The sequence below is a fragment of the Camelus ferus genome, chromosome 35, assembly GCF_009834535.1.
Source record: "Camelus ferus isolate YT-003-E chromosome 35, BCGSAC_Cfer_1.0, whole genome shotgun sequence".
In the NCBI taxonomy this organism is placed as follows: Eukaryota; Metazoa; Chordata; class Mammalia; order Artiodactyla; family Camelidae; genus Camelus; species Camelus ferus.
In genome coordinates, this window is record NC_045730.1 from 14939566 (window position 1) to 14963109 (window position 23544).

Below are 23544 nucleotides of genomic sequence, written 5' to 3' on the forward strand. Positions count from 1 at the left end.
TGTAGTTTTATACTAAGTCTTGAAAACAGATATGTATGTGCTCCAACTTGGTTCTTCCTATGCATTTCTGTATAAATTTTAGATTTACCTTGTCAAATTAACAAACATTCTGCTGACATCTGGGGAGAATTGACAGTTTAGTAATACTGAATCTTCCAATTCATGAATGTGAAATAGCTATCTATTAAAGTATTTGATTTCTCTCGACAGTGATTCAGAGTGTTCAGTGCACACGTCTTGCATGTTTTTGTCAAATGTATCCCTCTATATTTCATGTTTTTGGATGCTGATAAGCATTATATAGTTTTACTTTATTGATTTTATTTAGAAAGCTATTTTTATTTTTTAAATTTTTTATTGAAGTATAGTTGATTTACAATGTTGCATTAATTTCTGGTGTACAGCATAGTGATTCAGTTATATATACGTATATATTCCTTTTTTACATTCTTTTTTTTATAAGCCATTACAAGGTACTGAATATATATAGAGTTTTACTTTAAATTTTAATTTCTGGTTGTTCTTTTCTAGACTGTATAAAAGGGCTGATTTTTGTTATATTGACCTTGTATCCTGCAACTAGTTCCAGTAGCTTTTTTGTGGATCCCTTAGGCTTTTCTAACAACACAATGTTGTCACTTGCAAATAGTTTTACTTCTTTTTCAGTGAAAATGCCTTTTAAAATAGTAGCTCATAGTTTTCACCAAATTGGAACAATTTTCAATATTTCTTCCCCAGGCACACCTCAGACTCCTCCTCCCCTATTGGAACATCTTCCTCAAAATTATCTCAGTTCCTGGGATCAGGCTTGTAGTGCCGCCTGAGCCGGGTGCCCAGAGCCCAGATCAGGATCCAGGTGGACCAGGTCCAATTTTCTCCCATCTGGTGCTCTCGGAACCTCTCCTCCGCATGGCATGGGGATGACCCCCCCGTACCCAGAGGAGCTCCTGGATTCAAGCCTCAGTGGTCTCAGGTCTGTGTGGTCCTTGGGTGGTGGCCCCTGCCTGGGGCCAAACTGAGGTTCCAAGAGGACAGCCTAACAAGCAGATTGCTTCCCTTGGCCTAAGCAGAAATTCCTTCACTAGATCAATGGAGATCCGAGTTGCCAGCATGGTGCCAACACACTGATTTGGGGGGGGGGGGGTAAACTATTTCAGGCCTGTAAGTGGTTTACCAGGATAATTTCAATAGGTTTTAAAATTATTCCCATTGAGGAAACTGAGGCATAGAGAGATTTAGTTGCCCAAGTTCACACAGTTAGTAAATCTGGTGGAGCCAGGAATTTGTGGTTTGAATTTCAGTAATCTGACTCCAGAGCCTGCCTTCTTAACTGTGTGCTTTAAGGGCAAAGAGGAAAGAGCTGTTAGGAGAACGTAAGTGTATTTGGAGGAATTCAAAAAACAAAAAGAAAGAGATACAAAGTGGAGAACAGCGGAATACTGGTTTTCTGCAGGAAGGGTCTTTAGCTTTAAATCTGTAGATTGCTTCCATATGTTCAAACTTTTCTCCTTGGGTATCTTGTCATGTCTTATTTCCTGCAGCTTTCCTGTAACATCCAACATTCTGCGCTGGCTTGAAATCAATGCCCTTCCTTAAAACACTAGCTCCAGTGGCATCCACGCGGGGACCTGGGGGGCAATCCTATTGTATCATTCCCCGTATATCTGCCACACTAGCTGGAAAACGTGAAACAGGGTGGAGTGGGCGCTTCTTCCCCAGAAGCTCTTAAGAATGAGTCTTTGGCGGGAAGATCCCACCGCCTCTCTGCATATTTAGAAACAATGTTACAGAAGTCTGGGCGGGGCGGGGCGGGGCCGCCCCAAGCCCAGGTGCGTTTGGGCTAAATGCACTAGGACGCCTGCTCCAAGAAGTCCGGGGCGTCTTTAAGAGGAGGTTCCCGCAAGTAGAGAGGCGGATAGGTTTTCCCAGGGAGCGGAAAGGACACCGCCGCCCGGGGACCGTACCTAGGGGCTCGCGGGACCCCCGGTCCCCGCGCGGGGCCTGGCGGCCGGGCCTCCGCGCGGCGCGCGCTCCCGAGGGCCAGGGGCGGGGCGGCCGGGGCGGCGGCCGGGGGCGCCCGCTCCTCCCACTGCGGGCGGCCTGGCTGGCGGCGCCGAGCCCCCTGCGCGCGGCACATGGGGCGCCTGACGGAGGCGGAGGCAGCGGGCGGCGGCGCTTCTGCGGCGCGCTCGGCCGGGACCCCGCCCGCTCCCCTGCCCCTCACTTTCACCTCGCCCGGCTGCGCGGCCACCATGGCGTCCAGCGAGGAGGACGGTACCAACGGCGGCGCCTCGGAGGCCGGCGAGGAGAGGGAGGCCACGGGCAAGAGGAGGCGCCTGGGCTTGTTGGCCACCACCTGGCTCATCCTCTACAACATCGCCATGACCGCGGGGTACGTCCGCCCCGAAAGACCCTCCCCGCGCCGCTGCCCGCCGCACACTCCGCCCTCGGGGCGCCGGCTGGGCGGCTGAGCGCGCGGGGCTCAGGAGGCGGGGGTGGCGAGCGGGCCGGGCGGCTGGGTGGTCGCGGGGAGGGTCGCGGGCGGCCGCCGTGGGGGGAGGGGTGCGGCGGCAGCAGCCGCCGCCGGGCTTGAATGGAGTGGGGCGGGGGAGGGGGGGCCGGGGCCCGGCGAGCCGGGCATTGCCTAATACGGTGCACGGCGTGGCGCGGCGGCCGCGGGGCGCGGGCCGGAGGTTAAGTATAGAGCCGGGCAGGAATGCGGGGCCGACCCACGGGGGAGGCGGCTCCGGCCCGGCCGCCCCGGACGCGGCTGCCCGCTGCTTCCGCTGCTGCTAAAGAAACGCGAGGGTCTCGCCACCCCGGAGCCCCTGTCCGGCCGTTGACCCAAACCCGCTTCTTCGGCCGCCCACCCTGGAGTGCATTTGCTTGTTAATATCACCAAGTTGCTTTTTCTTTTTTCTTCCTTTTTTTTTAAGTAACGGTGCGCCCGAGAGCTTCTCACTTGGGACGATTTTCAGAACACCCTGCCGTGTCAGAGCAAGGCACGGGTGTCCAGCATCTTGACCGCTCCATACTGATACCCTGTACTTTTGTTTCTGGCATTGGGTATGACTTCCAAGTTAAGGTTACATGATGACTGTCGCTCTTTAAAGAGCTGTCAGTGACTTGTGTCAACCGCTTTCAGAACCTGCTGGGAAAATGCTCTATCGTTTCTAAATGGCATTGCCATTTAAAAAAAGTGATTTTCCCATTATTACATGAAGTGTTATTAACTATACACGTGGGGAAAAGTTTAGTAGCTTATATTTTCCTATAAGGCCTCAAAGTTTAATTGACAAAGATTTAATAAATGATTTGACGCAGTACTGAATACCTACTATGTGCTTTGCCAAATACAGTTGATAAAATTAGTGTTTATTGAGGATTCACTGCGTGCCAGGCATTATCCATTGCTTTAGATGAATTATGTCGTTGTTTGGTCCTCTGCAATCCTGTGATCCGAGTGCATGATAATACATTGGATAGTATCGGAAACTGAGGCCCAAATAGGTTAAGTAACTTGCTCAAGTTCACACAACCAGCAAGTGTCAGACTTGGATTTCAGCCCAGACAGTCTGACTCCACAGCTGTGCGCCTTCTGCTTTCCACTTTACTAAACTATATCATCTTGAAAGAGAAAACTAATACGTTCAAAGCTACTGGAGAACAGTTGAGTACCCACTATGTGTTGCAGCTTTCAGATACCCTGGAGGCTGAAAAAGATGCCCTCTTCTCTGTGCTAGTCTCGTCCAGTTAATAAACACTTGGAGGATACCTGCCATTTATTAACGGGTCTGCTGGGCCTTTGCTTTCCAGGCCATTCTGTCTTTTGAAGACCAAGTTACCTTTTGAAAAATGAAAATCAACACATAACTCCAGTTTAAAGCCTTCTGTGACTCCCCATTACCTCCACGGTAGTGGACGGGATTTAGGCTGTCATTTCAGTGTGCTTTGCAGTACCTCCCTGATTCCCCTTTCCAGTGTTACTGCTTTTGAAATCTCCTATAACTCACTGTGCCCTTCAGTGGACCGTGCAATCTTATTTTCATGGCTCTCTCCATCTCTGCTCAGGCTGTTCACTCTTTGGGTAATATCCCCCATATTCCTCCCATGACTTGTAACCAAGCCACCTCTTTGAAATTTCCTGGGTCTCTTACCCAACCTGATGCAGAATTAAATGTTCTCTCCATTGTGTTCTCACACTTCATTCCCAACCTTCCTACCTGGCCCCGCGAATTACTGCTTCCCTGAAACTTGTGCCTCTGCCAGCGTTACCATTATTGTCTCTGTTTAAAGGCGAGTGTAATGGAAATGGAATAATACCTATAATTACGTCTTTGGAGGCTTTCTGAAGATGTTGGGATTTGAAGAAGGGATAGGATTTGCTTACGTAGAGGGTAGATATTTCAAGTGAGATGACTTCTGGAAATGGACATGAGATGCAAGAAAGCCTCCCGATTTAGTTGGAGGTTGGAGAGTTGTGGCAAGTGAGTTTGGTGAAGTCGTAGTGTTGACAGTGGGACCCAAACCCGTACATTTTGGGGTTTGGATGGCAGAGGTTCTTTCTGTTCATTTAACTTGTTTTGTTTTTCCCTTTCAGCAGAACGTCGTAGGGTTTATTAATTTTTTGTAACAGTTTTGAAAACAGTAAAATAACATTTAAGAGATAAAATTTTTACTTAACTGTAAAAAAAAGAACTTGCCTAATTCTGTAAGCTTAGCATGGTGTTTCATTTCTCCTTATTATCGTTTGTGTAACTTCCTTTGGAGTTTTACTGTCTCCCTCAGGGAAGCCTTCCCTGACTACCTTCATTCAAATAGCAACCCCACACAAAAACTGATTCCCCTCGCCTGCTTTATTTTTCTCCATCACACTTACTACCATATAACTGAACAACGATTTTACAAATTCATCTTGTTGCTTATTGTCTGCATCTCCCTCCATTACAGTGTAAGTTACAGTGTAAGCTCCATGACACACTCAAGAAGTATTTGTTGAGCAAATGAATGCACATCAGAGTATTGTAGTGATTGTATCTGCTCTATTGTATATTCTATCTTTGCTCAATATTAGACCAAATAGTCCTATATAGTTTGAATAATTATGCTCTTTCATGGTCATAGAGTTAAGGAACCAGTAGTGCATTAAATCACACCTCTCGTGACATTTTGTTTTATTTGTTTCTCTTGAATTAGTTGTTTAGGATGAATTCCCAGAGTAGAATTACAGGATATAATTAATTTAATTAAATAGTTCAAAGGATGTGAGGATTTTTACGATGCTTGTTCACAATAGAGACTTGATGAGGAAAGTGGGCATTTCTTTCTCTCTCTCTTTCTGGGTTTTTTTTTTGTTTTTTTTTTTTTTTTTTTGCTTTGCATATGACACTTCTGAAGCCTGCATGTGTTAAGTGCATTGTCCTAGATCAAGCGAGAAAGAGAAACAGAAGATAAGTGTTTTAGGTCCTGTCCTTGGAGAGGTGTTACCTGGGGCATTTATATACTGTAGTAAAAAAAAAGAATGACGCTAAGTGTTCTACAGAGGTGTCAAGTCACACAGGGAGAATCGGGAAACTTTTGCGGAGAGACCATCACATTTCATCTGAGCTTTGAAGGATGAGTAGGGTTTACTGGGCAGGGATGCAGACACAGCATGAGCTGGGGGACAGAGATGTGACATTGCTTGACATGCTCTTGGGGGGTGACAACACGTGGGCCTGAAGTGTAGGGTGGGAAGTGAAGGGGGATGGGTCACCTGGGCTGTTGCACAGGCTTTATTTACATGCCTTTGCTAACAGGCTTGGATTTTAATCTGTAAATAATATGTAAGGTGTTGATTGAAGGTTATGTTCCACTCCTGTTCAGCCCGGTAACCTCAGATAAATTACATAACCTCCCTGACTCTGGCTTTTCTCATCAGTCAGATTGGAACAACACAAGTACTTTGCTAGATGATTACAAGGAATAAAAAAATAATGGACATGAAGTGTGAAAACAAATATATGTATGTATATGCATGACTGGGACATTGGGCTGTACACCAGAAATTGACACACTGTAACTGACAGTACTTCAGTAGAAAATAAAATAAAATAAAAAAAGAAATAATGGATATGAAGTGATCGGCAGGATGCCTGACACACAGAGGATGTTTAGAAATGATCATTCCTATTCCTAGTGGTTAATTTAAAAATGGACTTCATGAAGATGGAAACTAAGGCATTTTCACATATGCGTGGTGTGAGTTATCATAGCACCAAATCCAAGGTTCAGGCACAGACATTTCTCAAAATGTTAAGTAATAGACATGTTTTATTCTGGAAGAGGATAGATCCGTGTCAAGGCTCACCGCAGCTAGTTTATCCATTCATCTGCTGGAGGACATTTGGGTTCTTTGACAAATAACGCTGTGAGCATGAGTGTGCAACTCTTGTGTGGACCCATGCTTTCATTCTCCTTGGGCAAATACCTATGAGCTGAGCAGAATGGCTGGGTCACACTGTAGGCACATTGTTGATTTCTTATGGAACTACCAAACTATTTGCCAAAGTGGTTGCACCATTTTACATCCCCACGGGCAGTGAATGAGAGTTCAGGTTGCTGCATGTCCTCTCCAAACACTTGGTACGGTCAGTCGTAATTTTACACCTTCTAAGAAGAGTATTGTGTTATCTCTTTGTCATTTTAATTTGTGTTTCCCCAGTGACTAATGACACTGGGCATCTTTTCACGGCTTTATTAACCAATTGTGTATCTTTTTCGGATATAGAGTCTGTTCAAATCTTTTGCCCATTTTTTATGGGTTTGTTGTTTGTTTTTCAGTTACTGCGTTTTGAGAGTTCTTTATATAGACTGGATGCAAATCCTTTGTCAGACATGTGATTTGTAAATATTTTCTCTCAGTTGTGGCTTGCGTTTTCATTCTCTTTACAGTGTCTCCCAAAGAGCAGAAGGTCCTAATCATAATGAAGTCCATTTTATCTGTTTTTTTTTTTCTTTTATGAACCTTTCAGCTTAGCTCTTATCAGTATGTGTCTCATGTGTGGTAAATTGAAATATGTATTGGCTACTAAATCAAAGTCTCCATATAGTCTAGGAAGGGAAGTTTAGAGATGTCAGTGAACAATATATGGGAGTATGGATTGTATGAACATCAAAGATCTTCTCTGGTACAAGCCTCTAAATGGTTACTTTGAACGAAGTTTGAAGAAGAAGTGATAAAATTAGAATATCATTTTTCAGTAACTACTGAAATAATGAATCTGGGCAATGATCATCAATAACTGTAACATCACACAGACACAAAAGAGGGACGGCCGGAAATTGTGTGCTCCCTAGAGAAGGACACAACACAGCCTAGGAATTAGCCTCCAGTGTGAATCTGTCTAATCGAGCCCCTAGAACTACCAACTTACAGAAAATACAGGGGACAGAGAACGTAATAAATGACATGTGGATATCTGATGAGTAAAACCCAGACGAGAGTAACTCTGCAGGACAAACCACTCAGTCTTCAACAGATAAATTTCATGACAAAGAGAGGGAAGGAGAAATGAATGGATGGAAGGAGGGAAGGAAGTGAGACCTATAGATTAAAAGAGTCATAAAAGACATAGCAACTAATTACAATGTAGGAATCTTATAATAAGGAATCTTAATTCAATTTTTGAAAATTATGAGACACTTTTAAGGAAATGTGTGCCTTAAGTTTTGTGACTTAAGAAGTTATTGTTAAATTCTTTACATGGGATAGTGGTGTTATGTTTATGAAAAATAAACCTTTCAGAGATGCATGATTCAGCATTTATGATCTCATGGGTTGTATGACAGCTGATTGAAAATAATCAGGGGAAGGATGTGGTGGGGAGAGAAGTGAATACAGGTTTGGGTGAAACAAGATTGTTCATGAGATGATGACGGTCAAAGCTGGGCAAGGGGCACGGGGGGTTCATTGTACCATTCTCTATACCTCTGTCTACACTTAAAGTTTTTTAATAAAAAAAATTTGAAAGCAGTGTTAAAGGAAAAAATGAGATAGATTCGGGTGTAGAAAACCAAGTTCTTCAAAAGGCAGGTGGTCTGCAAGAAATCCTAGGATTAAAAGAAGCACCAGAAGATAGAAGAAAGAGCTCCACCTTCAGTAATATTTTTCAGGATTATTGTAGCCATAGTGGCATGAGAAGAAGGCGTTTAGTAAGTGTTAGACAGTGTTTAGTAAGTTATACCACGTATATCTCATTACAGCACTGTCCCGTTGTCTTCTCTTACTAATTTTAAGATATCCTTGAGCCCAGAATGTCCTGTTTATCTCTAATTCCCCAGTGTCTAGCACAGTACCTGGCTTAACAATAAATGTTGATCTTCGAGACGACTGAATAAATAAAGGAATAAAGCAAGCAAGCAAACAAGAAACCTTCTGCATGTAGAACACGTTTATACTCTTCAAAGAGTGTTTTATCCAGGACTCAAAGTGTCTATTTGGGTTCATATTTGGGTAATCAGTAGCTCTGGCATGTTAAAGAAAAAAAACAACAACAAACTTTCCAGAAAAGAGTCCTCATTGTAGAAGCTCCAGTTACTTTTGGAAGTATTTAAAATTATAGTAAGTAAACTGATAGATGTAGGAAGTCCAGTTAGCCAAATGTAGGGCCCTTACTTTAGAGAGACTTTAATTTTCACCCTTTGTGATGGAGGGCTTAGGAAGTGAGCGCTGATTAGATCAGATTAGCCCCTGGCTGTATGTACTGAAAAGCAGATGACAGGTTAACATAGATGGTGCCATGGTCCTTTCTAACCGGGTGTTAATTTCTTTTAGTTTCAACAGGTTAGTAATTCACATTATCATGATGCTATACCAGTTGGTACAGTGCTGCCACCTATGGGACAACAGTAGAATTTGTTCTAGTGTTGTAATGCGTGGATTTTTACATCATGCTTTAAAAAATGTAGAAAACCTGCCATCTAAATGAATTTTTCGATGAATTCTTCGGTAGGTTACTGATGACCTCTCAAATTGCTCTTTTGTAAAGATCTGATTTGGATTTGCCTTAACGAAAAGACAGGTGTATGGGAAAAAGTGAATTAAAACATCTTACTATGCTTTTTGTTTTCTTATTAGAAGTTGTACAGGGACTTGGAATTGAGAATAATGAAACCATAATATTTTAAACCTGGAAGGTGCCCAAAGCGTTGTCCAGATTAGTACACTCAGATTAGCCCAGCATAAGGTTATTGTGAGGATGAAATATTAATGTGTTAAATATGCAAAAAGGACATGAAAGCTCTCTGAAAGTATACTGATTATTATCATTGTCATTATCATTAATTCTTCTACATTTCAAAGGGCTTTATGATAGTTTCAGACATTTCCCTGATTGCTTGTCACAGCTCACTAGAAGGTCATTATTTTTACCTCCTTATGTGCTGAGGAGGAGACGTTCTCGGTCAAAGTCCTGTTCTGCTGTTTTCATTGAGCTGGCATTTTCATAATATTCAGTCAGTCATTTCTTTGCAGGAATCTTTAAGCCATTTATGTATTTTATGAGTGTTCTTTAAAAGTTACAAAACTGTATAATTTTATAATTCATAGATCCATTTCACTGGACACTTTGAAGACCACTGGTTCTGAAAGCCTGGGGTAGCAGTTGGTTTCCATGGGTGTATTATTAGGGATTTTGAAAAGTTACAGGTGATGCAACTTTTTAAAACTTCAAAGTACATTTGTAATGGCAATGGAAACTAGAAAAAAAATTATCTCTAATCAGTGATTTTTGGAGATTGAGTTCTAGGGTGAGAAGGCTGGTCTCCACAGGGGTAACTTGTATTTTAAGTATCTTTAATTCACAGAACAGTTGTTCTGTGAATTAAGTGTAAGTTGAAAAGCGAGGGCATATGCAGTTTTTCTTTTTTTAAAAAAAAATCTCTTTTTAATAAATTGAAGTATAGTTTATTTACAATATTAGTTTCAGGTGTACAACAGTGATTGAGTAGTTTTATAAAATATACTCCATTTAAAGTTATTACAAGACAATAGTTGTATTTCTTTGTGCTGTGCAATATCTCCTTGTTGCTTATTTATTTTATACATAGTAGTTCGTGTTTCTCAACTCCCTACTCCTGTCTTGTCCCGCCCCGCTGCCCTCTCATTGGTAACCACTGGTTTTAAAACAGACTCTTGAAAAGTAGGCTTACATCTGACCTTCCATATGTGTCCCTTCTGTGGCACCACAGTTGTTTCTATTTAGTCAAAATTATAAAAAAAAATTTTTTTGTGGGTAGATAATTAAGTTTACTTATTTAATTAAAAAAAAAATGGAGGTACTGGGGATTGAACCCAGGACCTCATGCATGCTAAGCACGTGTTCTACTCTGAGCTATACCCTCCTCCCCAAATATTAATTAATGATTGTTATGAAAGACTTTTACTTCTAACTAGATATAATTATATACTGTATATTTACATAAAAAATACATATTTATACACCCAGACTTTTACTTAAAATCTTAATATAATTATGAAGTGCTTTATAAAAACTTTATTTTTGGTACAGAAACCTGTTTCTTCAGTCTGTCCATTTATTTGCTGAAACCAAAAATATAGTGGGCATTATTTGACATTTGTATGTAGTTTGGTCTCCAGTATGTTCTGTTTATTCCCTTGAAGAGTCAATGTAAAAATGATGTTTGTCATTTCTTCCTATGAGTTTTTAAAACAGAGTAATGAACTGAGAACATAATAAAATATGCATGTTCTGGGAGGAGGGTATAGCTCAAATGGTAGAGCACACGCTTAGCATGCACGAGGTCCCTGGGTTCAATCCCCAGTACCTCCTCTAAAATGAAATAAACCTAATTACCTCCCCCCTCAAACAATAAATAAGATAAATAGAATTTTAAAAAATACATGTTTTTACTATATAAATTATGGCATTTCTTTTCAGGAAGATCCGTGGAGCTTCATTTTGATAGAACTTTATAAAATACTTCTATTTTCTCTAGGTGGATGGTACTAGGCATTGCCATGGTACGTTTTTATATGGAAAAAGGAACACACAAAGGTTTATATAAAAGTATTCAGAAGACACTTAAGTTTTTCCAGACATTTGCCTTGCTTGAGGTAAGTTTTCAATGGTGGTGTTTTTCTATCACTTTACTATTTATTTGAACATATATCAGTTGAGCAAAATCAATTTTATTTTGGTGACTATTTACACCCTATGAATTCATTTAAAACCAGTGATGACAGGAATTGATTTTATGTTGTCTGCTATTGACATGAGCTTTTTATTTTTTTGTTTGCTTGCAGATAGTCCACTGTTTAATTGGTGAGTTTTTGATTTAACTTTCATTTTTGGCATAGATCGCATTTAGGGACAGTGGTTGACTTGTTTTTCTCTTTAAGGAATTGTACCTACTTCTGTGCTTGTGGCTGGGGTCCAAGTGAGTTCAAGAATCTTTATGGTGTGGCTCGTCACTCACAGTATAAAACCAGTAAGTGACTCAGCATGTTCTCTGCTTGAACCTGTAAGAGAGCTTTCTTATTAACAGGAATCCCAAATGTTAACCTTGCTGTATTTCAGGAAGCAGAACCCTTGGCCAAAGGATTGGGTTTGGATTTAAAGAGTGATTGTACATTGACTTCAGTGCGTTTTGTAGAACGACGTTGAAACACAAGCGAGACATTGGCATTTTTAGATCCATAATAATCCACTCTCCTATTGGGTTTTCCAATTTTTTTTTTACATTTTTTTGTATTGATTTATAGTCATTTTACAATGTTGTCAAAGGGCTTTCCAATTTTTAAAATTAATGTTCCTAATCCTGACAAATAGTGAACTGAAAATTTTGTGTTGACATTATGTGAATTCTCTTTGGTTATGTAACTGAAGTTGTCAGTATAAACAATTGATTTTTCCTCATTTAGCACTGTGAGGCATACAGAGTTCATGTAGTTTTGCCAATCTGAACAAATGGAACAGACTGAATTCAAAGTTAGAAGGGTTAAGGAGCTTAGAGAAAAATAAGCTGGTTATTTATTGAGGCATGACAGGAGACAGACCTGGGTCTAATTAGTGGCTTAAGGCCTTTTAGCCAAACAAATGCCGTGCTTAACCATGTCAAGCCACTGGGCCTTTTAAACCCATGATGGAAATATTTCCCACATGGGCCCTTCTGACCTTCTGGACAGCCTCTGGAGTCTCCTGTCCACTTGAGGACAGCTCTCTGGCCTCCTTTTCATTCCTCAGATGCCTTTCTTGTCCTCCCTGCTCGGGGCGATACCTACCCTCCCTTCCATTGCCTACTGGACTCACTGGCCTCCTGTCTGTGTGGGGACAGATGGCTGACCTTCTGCCCTCTTCCTGCTCCACACCTCAGCCCTCTTGACTAGGCCCTTTCACTCAGCTTACTCGAGCCACCTGGTCCCTAACCGGTGCCTGCTGTATGGATAGCAGTGAGCACCTGCCCCGTGGGGAGCCAGACTCTGGATTCAGATCCCCTGTCGTTTAAAAGCAGGAGCCCTAGTGGGGAGGGTACAGCTCAGTGGTAGAGCGCATGCTTAGCATGTACAAGGTCCTGGGTTCAATCAAATAAATAGGTAAACCTAACAACCTCCCCTGCAAAAAAATTAAAAAATAAAATAAAAACATTAGCCCAACATTAGCAGAGAAATAAAATAAAAGAGACACTGTTCCAGACAGTGAATGGGTGTCATAGGTGGGCCAGTCCCACAAACAGTCTGAAGTCTGAGGAGGAAGAAGGACAAGACCGAGGGCCGGCAGTCACTTGTGAAAAGAATTCAAGGGACGCTAAAGGGTGGCTTTTCCCCAAGAGAAAACAAAAAGTTCCAACTGCTCTCTTTTATCTTGCAGAAGATCCCTGCCTTAATATCGCTATTTAATTCTCTCCAACAGTGATTTCCCATTGGCACCTTTCTACCCCTCTTTAATTAATCCAACCTACATTTATTACATGCTTGCTGCATACCTGGCACTGTGCTTATTTCTGGATTTACGAAATGAATAAGGCAGCCTCAGCTGTCACGTGTACTGACCGCGGGGGAATAGGGGACAGCCCTACAGATGTTGAGTCATTCAACAAGTGTGGATCATGCACCCATCTGTGCCCGACACCATGCTGGGAATCTGGTTATTCATACTGTAAACATGGTTCCCGCCTCGTGGAGCCTGTAATTAGCAGAGAAGCTAAACAAGTTTTTGGCAGAAATAATTGTTCTGTTATATTAGTGTTAGGGTTTGAAACGAGACCAGCGTGGATTGCAGTAACTGGGGGACTTGGCCTGACTTAGGGAGTGAAGAAAGGCTTCCCTGAGGAAGGAATGTATTCAGGGAAGGACAGAGATACAAGAGTTAGGCAGACACGTGGTCATAGAAATTGGCAAGTGCTATAATATAGATATGAACAAAGGACTGTGAGAACAGCAGGTGACCAAGTGACTGCTCAGGGTGAGGGGAGGGGTTTGGGAAAAGGTTTCTAGGGGGTGTGATGTTTTAACTGGATATTAATAGATGAGAAAGGATTTTCTGTGAGAAATATGAAGGGAGCTGCATTCTGATTAGAGGGACTGGCCTGTGTTAAGACACAAACATTCAGAGCATATTCTGGAAATAATACAAAGTTTAGTGTCACCAGAGGGAAAGAGGTGTGATGGGGGCTGGAGGCATGGGAGATGATAAGGTCCTGAGTTCAGACAGTGGTAACAGGGCCAGAGTGGGTGGCAGATTCAGGAGTTAGTGCTAAGGCCAGATGGAATGTGATTTGACAACTAAGAGTTGTCTAAGAACGGTCAAAGGGCAGACGGTTCCCATGCTGGATTTGAGGGGGTGATGGTGTCCTGGGGTGGCTGGGTTATGGGCTGGAGTCAAGGATGAGAGAGAGAAACCAGTAGAAATTTGACCATTCCTGTGCTTAGGGCATGTTAATTTCTTCTTTATTTTATATTTTTTATTGAAGTATAGTTTATTTACAATGTTGTGTTAGTTTCTGGTGTACAAACTACCATATATAAAATAAACAACAAGGACCTTCTATAAAGCACAGGGAACTTGTAATAACCTATAATGAAAAAGAATATGAAAAAGGGCATATTTCAGTGGCATGTTTATGAAGAAGTATGTAATGGTGACTGCATCACATTTTTTGTATTGCTCTAACACTTAACTTTCCATTATAATAAAAGGTACATAGTAAATAATAAAAATAAAATATCTTCATGGAGAAGGAAGTTGAAGGTTAAACGACACTGTGGATTTCTCTGTAATTCTGCAGATCCAGAATGAGGAGAGTGTGGTGCTTTTTCTGGTCGCGTGGACGGTGACAGAGATCACTCGCTATTCCTTCTACACATTCAGTCTTCTCAACCACCTGCCATACTTCATTAAATGGGCCAGGTGGCGATGTCTTGCAGTGTGGTTGCTCTCAGTCCTGTGCATGTGTGTTTTGTGTGCTGAGCTAACACAGAGAATTAAAATTTGCATCTTAGCCCTGTCTTGCCAGGAGGCTGTTGTTTTGGATACTAGCAGTGTTATAACTTGCATTCTAAAGGCTTAATTTATTGACCAGAGAGGAGGCATATTAATATATATCTTGGGTGAAAACAATGGCAGACAAATGATCTTAGTGTTCTGAGATCACCTCTGAATCGATCATTGATTTTTCTTTGAAAGAAAAATGCACATTTTTGGAATCACATTAAATAAACCCTGTGCCAAAAATATGGGATTTTGTCTAATTGACATAAATTATTTTAATATCCAATCTGGTGTCCACAATTTTTAGTATCATGTACACAATGCCAACTTTTTTTACATGTATTAAGTGGTGGAGACATTTTAAAAAGTCATACTTAACTTGAAATTGTGTTATTTGGAATGAGGATAAAAAAATATATTTCTAGGGTTCTAAATATAACTTTTAAAGCAGCGATTTTTAAAACAGAAGGTGTTCCATCCTTTTTAAAGTTTGCATTCTTTGAGCAGCCGATATTTTGCAAAGGTTTTATAAAAACAAGGCTGCTCTTTGGAGAACAAATCACAAATCAGCCTAGATTTATTCATTCCATTCTCTATATTGTATTTATAGTAAAAAAAAAAAAAAACCCCAATAATAACAATAACATATGCTGTGTGCCTACTGCACACCTGAGCTACGGGTGTGAACACAACAGCATCTCTGTCCTCTCAAGATGGAGGAGACAGGGGGAGGGTATAGCTCAGTGGCAGAGTGCGTGCTTAGCATGCATGAGGTCCTGGGTTTGGTCCCCAGTACCGGTAAATGAATAAATAAATAAAAATAAACATAATCACCCCCACACACACAAAAAAAGGAGGAGACAAAAAAAATAAAACAACCAACAGATAGGAGAAATGCCAGGTGGTGAGAAGTACAATGAAACAGTTGCATGAAGGGACGTCTATCCCATAAACATTTATCGTGTGTGTGTGTGTGTGTGTGTGTGTGTGTGTGAGACAGAGACCCACATAGGTAGGATAAAAGGGTTCAATAATATTTTTCATTCTTTAAATTTTTTGTTAAGCTACAAAAATAATACATTTTCATTGTTAAAAAAAAAAAACAAACCTCAAAAAATATTCCAGAAGTATGTAGAATAAACACAGGAAATTCCTGTTTGTATTCCTACCTGATCCCTACTCCCTTCCCCAGGAGAGAAAAAGTTGCAAGTTTACTCATCCAGAATTTTTCTTCTTAACAAAAATGTGACCACCCAGATGTGAGTTTTTAAAAACATGAGTAGGATGACATGATACTTGATTTTTGTTTTTATGTTGGGGCTCTTTTTTTAAAATCAGTGCAGGTATATTGAAACCCAGCTCTCATAACTTGTAATGCTGCATAATACTCCATAGCAGGCCTGACTCAGTTCTGTGTTGCTAGAGGCTAGAGGTTAGAGTATTCCCAATTTTCTAATTTTCTAATACTAATAAAATGCTGTTTTGTGATAGTAAAAACAATGCTATTTCTGTATTTCTGTTATTTTTTTTTAAAACTCTGACATTTATATTAATACATAGCTAACTTATGAAGGTAATTCATAACTAGTATCTAGTGTTAGACTTGTGTTTGATCCATGTATCCTAAAAGCCTAAACTTTTTCTTAAGTAATTATTCCTTTTTTTATAACTCCTATATTATACATGTTCAGATATAGGTAAATTAGTATATATAAATAAACCAAAAAGAAGGAAAAAACCTTTTAAAATTTGAAAAAAACTTTAAAAACCTATATTCTCCCCTGCAAAGGATAATCACTGTTAATTATCCTATATTCTTTCAAACTGTTTTATATTCTCAAGCTGTTTTTTTAGACATTTGTGGCTTACGATTTTTATGTAATAAAATGCTTTAAAATTATAATTTGAGCTTAAGCATATTGTCTGCCATAAGAAGCTTGTCCTACCATATATAAGCATTTGGTTGGTTTTAGTTTTCTTGTACCTGGAAACTTAATCACTCAGAGCACTTGGGTCTTTCACAAGATTGGTGGTTTGGAATGTAGTTGGATTCTAACCCTAGAACGCATGTCAGTGTCATTTTACATTACCTAGTCTTTCAGACCTCTGGCATCTCCGAAAATACTAATTCATGATACAGTCTCTTTTATGTGCTGCATTTATAAAATTTGTGGAAGATAATGGTCTTTAATACTTTGCCTGCCTTTTAGAATGCATTTGCATGTCTTGAATTTCTGGAAAAGTTCAAAACTCTACCACTGCATGTTTAGATTTGCTGTTAGAAATTCTTTGTCACCTACCTTTATGTTAAAAATGTTACTAAAAAATCTTTCAGCTTTGAAATGGCATGTGTTGTTAACATAATACATCATATCAGTCAGAAGTATTCATGAGTAATTATATTTCATGTCAAAAATCTTAAAAATCTCAATGACCTCTATATATATTTACCAACCCTATTAAACAACCTCAGATAACATAAGAACTTATGTTCAAATGCTATTCTCAAACTAAACTTCACTTTAAAAATGGCTTCTTATTTATAAGTAGTTGCCCTACTGTGATGCTTTGAAAATATTTTGATTCTATTCATGTGTTAGAAGTGTCCCTAGAAAAGCCCACTGAATAGATAATTGTATATAGTTATGTTTTCATATGGGTTTCCATTTTAGTTTCAAAAAATGCGTTCTCTTCAAAAAATTTTCAGTGACAGGAATCTGTAAGGAAACATTTCTTTTTCTGAGTAGGTAGTTAAATCTCTCGTGCTGCATCAAAGCTTAGAAAGTTGGTGACATACAGCCTTTTTAAAGTGCAAATAAAGTCAAATAATGTATTACATGGTGCATATAATAAATTACATAATGGGAATATTTATCGTTCCCATTTCATTAAAAATAATCACCATCTTTTAGGCTTTAACCTAGTTTATTCTGAGTGATTTTTTTTTCTGATTAAAGAACAATCCTACAAAAACAAAAAATCAGAGAGTCACAAAGTTAAAAGAACACTTAATAAGTTTAAATGTTTTACTTGAGAAGGGAATATAAAATGTTCAGTTACGGAATTTTAAATTGAGCTGGGAAATCGAGTTTGGAAAAGATTGATTTAAATGATATAGAGATAACTAGACAAGACTGGTGAGGAAGCAGGTGCCAAACACAAAGCCAAGAGTGGGTACATAGGGACAGTAAGGGGGTCCTTCTCCTTTCTCTGACAGTTAATCTATTTTGGCAGATAATTCTGCCCCCTCATCATCTCTTATCCTTACATATTCTTGGCGTATAGGAATACGGTGATTTTTAAGTTGTCTCCAGGCTCTGCCATCCTGACACATTGGACTTTTCTTTACAAATATGTCTTAATCACAACCAAATGATTAAATACAACACAGGTCGATTTGATTTCTTTCTTTTGCCACCAAAGTTTTGACCTTAATTTTCCGTAGTTACCATTATATAGTGACTGACTTGGAGAAAACTGATTTTCTTTGTTGGAGAACTGTGGCTGCCTTGGCTGGATGCTGGCGGCTCTCCTGCTGGACACCAGTACAGGCATCTGCAGTGTTCCCCTAACTGTAGGCGTCAGGGATGCCTGGCCCACTCTGTTAGAGAATGATCCACAGTCCCAAATGAACACATTGTGATTGGATTTTGAGCAGAATTTTCTCAGCTCTCTCTCAAGCAAGCTAACTATTCCTTTGATGTGGGATTTTAGGAAACAGTTTGTCTTCCTTGTTTCATCATGAAAGCAGTTTTAGACAGATACCTTCATTAGTAGTTACTGATGCTTCAGGTGATTTTATCTGTTTTCTAAAATAGTCACTCTTTTAATTAGTAACCAGAAAGCATTTCCCAAATGGCTCCAAAGAACTAGCTTGTCAATTTCAAGATTTTGGTATAAAGTTAGGATCATAACTAGTCTTTTAAAGCACAGTGTTTAATCTACAGATGACTAGCTGCAGGGAGAAAAATCAGTGTGATCCCAGGTGTCAAAGAAGTTACCTTTACAATACCTTACAACACTTACATTTACTTTACAATATAATATGTTTATAATACTTGTATACTTTACAGTACTTAAACTGCATATACATTTTAAATGTACAGTTATTTCAGTCTGTGAAGTGAGTTGACTTCTTACTGTATTAAGATACTGCTGTTTAAAATGGAAACTGCTGTGAGAAAAAAGTGTGATAAATTAATAAGCAAAAGATTAAAGTAGAAGAAAAGTAACCTTCTTATGTGAAGTTATTGTAAGTAAATATATATAGGAAGGAGAATTTTTAAGTTTAAATATAGTAGCAAAAAAGGCATGATATAAAATCCAATAATTATTCTAGAAAATAATTGAGGTTTTTCTTTCTCCAGATACAATTTTTTTATCATCTTATACCCTGTCGGAGTTGTTGGTGAACTTCTTACGATACACGCTGCCTTACCCTATGTGAAGAAAACAGGAATGTTCTCAATAAGACTTCCTAATAAATACAATGTCTCCTTTGACTACTATTATTTTCTTCTTATAACCATGGCCTCTTATATACCATGTAAGTATGCGTTTATTAGTACTTTGATTTAGCACATGCTGTGAAAGCTTTTTGGAAGATGTTATAAAATGCTAAATTAATAAGCAAGGAGAAATAATGTCTTACAAGTACATCAGAACGTCTTTTTAATCCCACATTTATTCATAATTTGAAATAATTGAAGAGGGAGTTGTGAGAAAAAGGTAAGTTTTTGATGGCTTTCTCAAAATCATTTAAAATACGCTTAGTATAAAAAATATGCTTAGTATGATGTGTGTTTTTAAAGAGAAATCATGCATCAGTGAATGCTTTGCAAGTATTTAGAATTATGTATCTGCATGTAAGCATTTTACTCAGGAAAATCTGAGGTCATCTCTGTCTTCATTAAGCACATACTTGGAAAAATCATCTCAGAGTCTTTTTAACCTTATGTATGTTGCTCTATGTACTAGAAAATAGTGTAGAAGCTGCTTTCCTTAAAATATTTTGAGTAACAGCCCTTCACTCATTTCTCATCACCTTTCAATAGATGCAATGAATTGGTGAGGCTCTGTTCACTTCTCTTACATACTGATAGTGGTATGTTTGTAGGTCACATTCTGACAATCTCTAGCAGGAAATGTGACGATAAAGCCAGGCTGTTGTCCTTCTCACTAAAATGAGAGACTCTGAGGTCAGTGGGGAGAAAAGGGAAATGAGAGACTTTAAGAGAATCTGAAATTGACACTGACACTATATAAAATATTTCAATTCAAGGGGATGAGCGTAAAATTTGGCCGCTTCCTTGAGGACTCCAACTTTAAGTCTTTCTACACCCAGAGATGGTCACAGAGGGTCTTTATTCCCTCATCCTCTCCCGTCTCAGCCCGACTCTGTCATCCGATTGTCCGGCAGAGCCAGTTCAGGAGGGCTCAGGGGTGGGTTACCTGCAACACTCGTTTCACCCCCGATTCTCCCCATGTCTAGTGAGTGAATGCAGCATGCCTTGAGCAGAGCCTCACCTGGCTTCAGTGTCGTCATGGTTACAGGTTCAGCTATTGGTTCCCCCCCATCCTCACAATCACTGTAGCATCACCATGGAAACATGGGGCCCAACAGATCCCAGTTTGACACCATCAAACCTATACTTCTGATTGCATGTGTGCAGGTCTCCTGGAAAAGTTAGACTCCAGCAACTTCTCATTTGACCAGGTTGTCAGTTACCCGAGAGCCCCACTTGCTGGAGGGTTAGTCAGCCCGGGCGGTGTTTTCCAGCTGTTTATCAGTATTAGTAGTAATAACAACTGACTTGACTTTGCTTATTAAGCCCTTTGCTAATTACGAGTATAAAAGTACCTTCGAGTGCTTATTTTCGTGCTCAGAAAAATGCTCTTAGCCATTATTTATCCATAAGGACATTATAGATTAGAGGTTAAGTGAATTGCTTAAAAATCATCCAGTTAATAAAAAAGGCCAGGATTTGAACTCAAGCCCATGCTTCTACTGAACTACACGAACATTAACTGTAGTTAATATAGTAAGACTAATTAACTGTAGTTAATTTGTCATAACTACTGCAAGAAGTATTTGCAATAATTAAATCAGTTGGCTTTGAGCGTGTATGACCTGGATATATTTAGGCCTCTTGATATCATATGGTGGTTACATTTATCAAGATGGGTAATAAACACCTCCCTAAGTAAAAATAAAATCTTTTGTGCATTTTAGCTCCATTTGAGCTAAGTTCTAAAGTAGTTATCCACCGTTGCCTAAGCAAAATATTCAAAGCTGGTTTTGTCATTAGGTTCATTGGTTTTGATGAGTCTGTTCATCATTTTGAGAGCTATTTCTACATTTGTATTGTTTGTAGCTGATGTTAATTTGTTCATCCACCTACGTTTACCCTATAATTTAAAGTACTGGTTCAAATTGGGTCAAAATAATTCTCCAAATTTGACAGAGCAGGTGACCATTCATCTAACTGACCTAATTAATAGGCATTTATGTGTTTGTATGTAACAGACTACCCTTATGCCCAGCCAAGAGGGTCTTCTGCTCTGGGCCACATTTTAGAGGGCGCCATTCCAGCTCTCTGCTGATAACCACCCCCCCAACAGGACCCCCTTCCTTCTAAATCACATTCTGGAACGTGGGATCACGGAATTGGCTATCCATACAGTGCTGAGCACCCATCTGGGGACTGCATAGGTCTGTTCTGAGGGTTAGCTGTGTCAATGGTGTACACATCCCTGAGATCAGGGGTAGCCAAGGGGCAGCTGGTTGTTAAGGAGGATGGATGAAGCTGGATTACGTGGGCTCGGATATCCACACAACTGTTCATGAGACCCTTCCTGGTACAGGACGGCCGATAAAACAGAAGGGGGCCGGGGGGCAGCTTTTCTTCTGCTGGAGTGTACTGGCATGATATTTCAGAGAGAGAATTCTAAATTCAGACATGCCCTTCCAGGTCATTATGAAGGTATATTTATCATGATATTTTAAGTTTGCTTTAAATATAAACCTAACAGTTTATGGCATTAAAAGATGTCAGTATATGGTGTGCGGGTCTTGAGTCGTACTCTCAGAGTGAGCCCTGTAAATATAGGGGAGGTAGCAGTGGTACTTGGTGGGCCTGCTCTCAGAGTTTGCCTTGTTGAAGAGGTTTTTAAGTAGAAAACATTTCCAACAATAGCTTATCTTTCTTTGTTTCCTTCTTTCCCATTAAGTGTTTCCACAACTCTACTTTCATATGTTACGTCAGAGAAGAAAGGTGCTTCTTGGAGAGGTGATTGTCGAAAAGGATGATTAAGTGATCCCTACGAACAAGGTGCTTTTTCCAGAACAGCCAGGATTACTTGAGTCCAAATTTTAATAACAAGAATAAACAACTTCATGAAATAGTATGGATTGTATAATTTCTTGAAATATAACTCAAGACACATGGTGTTTGCCAGTACCTGTCTTCATACTGTGTCAGGTCCATTTTCTACAGGAACTATGCAAGTATTTACCAACTGCTGGGTAGGTGGTGATCAGTAAGAAATTAATTGGGTGTATTACCTGGGGGAAAAAAAAAAAAACTTTTGCTAGGCTTTTAGTTTTTTTAGTTTTACTAAATTTTTTTGCAACATATGTTCAAAGCTTTTTAAATCAGTAGTTAGAAATTAGTTTAATGATTTACCATTATGATACCTGCCAAGTGATACTTATGTGATATTTATAAATACAGAATTATAATAATTTGTTAATAATGTATTGGTCTTTCTTAGCCAAGGATTTATTTCTCTCAAGTTGTAAGGCAGAATTTTTTATGAATGATGATTTTTGGAAACATGATGTGGTCAGTCTTTTCAACTGGAAGGATTTTAAGGGATTCGAAAGAATGTAAGGATGTACTTGGCCTCACTTGTGAAAAAAAAAAAAATTGGGTCTGATGGTAACATTGGGTTTGTTACACTCAAGACTCTGGCTGAAAAAGGCCACTTTATACTGTGGAATCATCTAATGAAAATCATCTTATGATAACCCCTTTGTAGTACTTAAGTAATAGAAAGTTTTGGTATGATCTGAAATAGACATGTTTTATTCTGAATTCCGTTGAACAGGAAAAAGTCTTATAATAATGCTTCTGTCCACATGTTTAATAGAAAGATACACTGAAGATACCCTGATAGTGCTTTTAATTCTTTAAATACGTCCTTTACAGATTCCCCTCACCCCCTACTGAGGTCTGCTGCTTTACTGGCCTGGTTTAGAGAGAATATTAAATAGGCGAATTTGAAAGACAAGGAACTTCTATGCCTGCCATAAATATGTAGGTGTAATTTTGGCTTAAAGTGTTCTGTATCTGTATTTGCATTTACAATCAATGTGTAACATCACACTTTTCAAAATTACTTCTCTTGTATTACCACCTTTTCAAATTATTTCATGTGGAGATTCACAGTTCAGAATAGTTTTGCAAACTTACATTTTAGATAACTTGATTTTAAAAGGTGCTATTTCTTTTATTACATTACATCTTAACATTTCCTCTGCAGCTGAATGCTTTAACAAGCAACATGTATTATATTACTAATTCTCAAAGATGCTGGTTTTCATTCTGCACTTACATGCCTTGATCTGTCTTCATCTTGAGTTTTTATACAGAAGAAATTTTCAGGGAATGTTCCTATTTGCTAACATAGTATAAGAAGTTTGCATGTCTGTTACGTGCCTGTCTTATGAAAGCTATTTTAAATCCTCTTCCTGCAACTTGCATTAATTCAACTTGTGTTCCCTACCAGCAGCTGTAATACTTTTTTTTTTTTTTCTGAAGTTGTGGAATATCCTGAAATAGGAATTGTGATCAACTTTAATAAAAGTGAAAATGTATCAAACTCATCAGTGACTATGTTAATATACTCCAAGTATGCCTAAACTTTAGATTTAGTGTATCTTCAGTATCTTTTATTTCAACTAATTCTCAACCATCTTTTGTGTAGAAAATAAAGTGCTTAAATGGTAGTTTGACTTTAAAAAGAGGAAGTATTTGAAAGTCCTTTGCACTTG

At 39.3% G+C, this 23544-nt stretch overlaps 1 protein-coding gene across 1 annotated transcript; it reads left to right on the top strand.

Annotated features, from left to right (window-relative positions):
- Positions 1–1901: 1901 nt before the first annotated feature.
- Positions 1902–23376, top strand: HACD1 (3-hydroxyacyl-CoA dehydratase 1). Its single transcript, XM_032473848.1, has 7 exons — positions 1902–2392; positions 10999–11116; positions 11306–11324; positions 11402–11490; positions 14287–14408; positions 18857–19035; positions 21720–23376. Exons 1-7 carry the CDS (start codon positions 2136–2138, stop codon positions 21800–21802), a joined length of 867 nt encoding a protein of 288 aa, XP_032329739.1. The 5' UTR covers positions 1902–2135; the 3' UTR covers positions 21803–23376.
- Positions 23377–23544: the final 168 nt, after the last annotated feature.

Bases quoted from the DNA above. Each gene is read 5' to 3' on its own strand.
- HACD1 (XM_032473848.1), top strand. From the start codon at position 2,136: ATGGGGCGCCTGACGGAGGCGGAGGCAGCGGGCGGCGGCGCTTCTGCG. The intron at 11,491-14,286 runs GTAAGTGACTCA...GTAATTCTGCAG, and splicing joins TCACTCACAGTATAAAACCA to ATCCAGAATGAGGAGAGTGT. The intron at 14,409-18,856 runs GTGGCGATGTCT...TTCTTTCTCCAG, and splicing joins TACTTCATTAAATGGGCCAG to ATACAATTTTTTTATCATCT.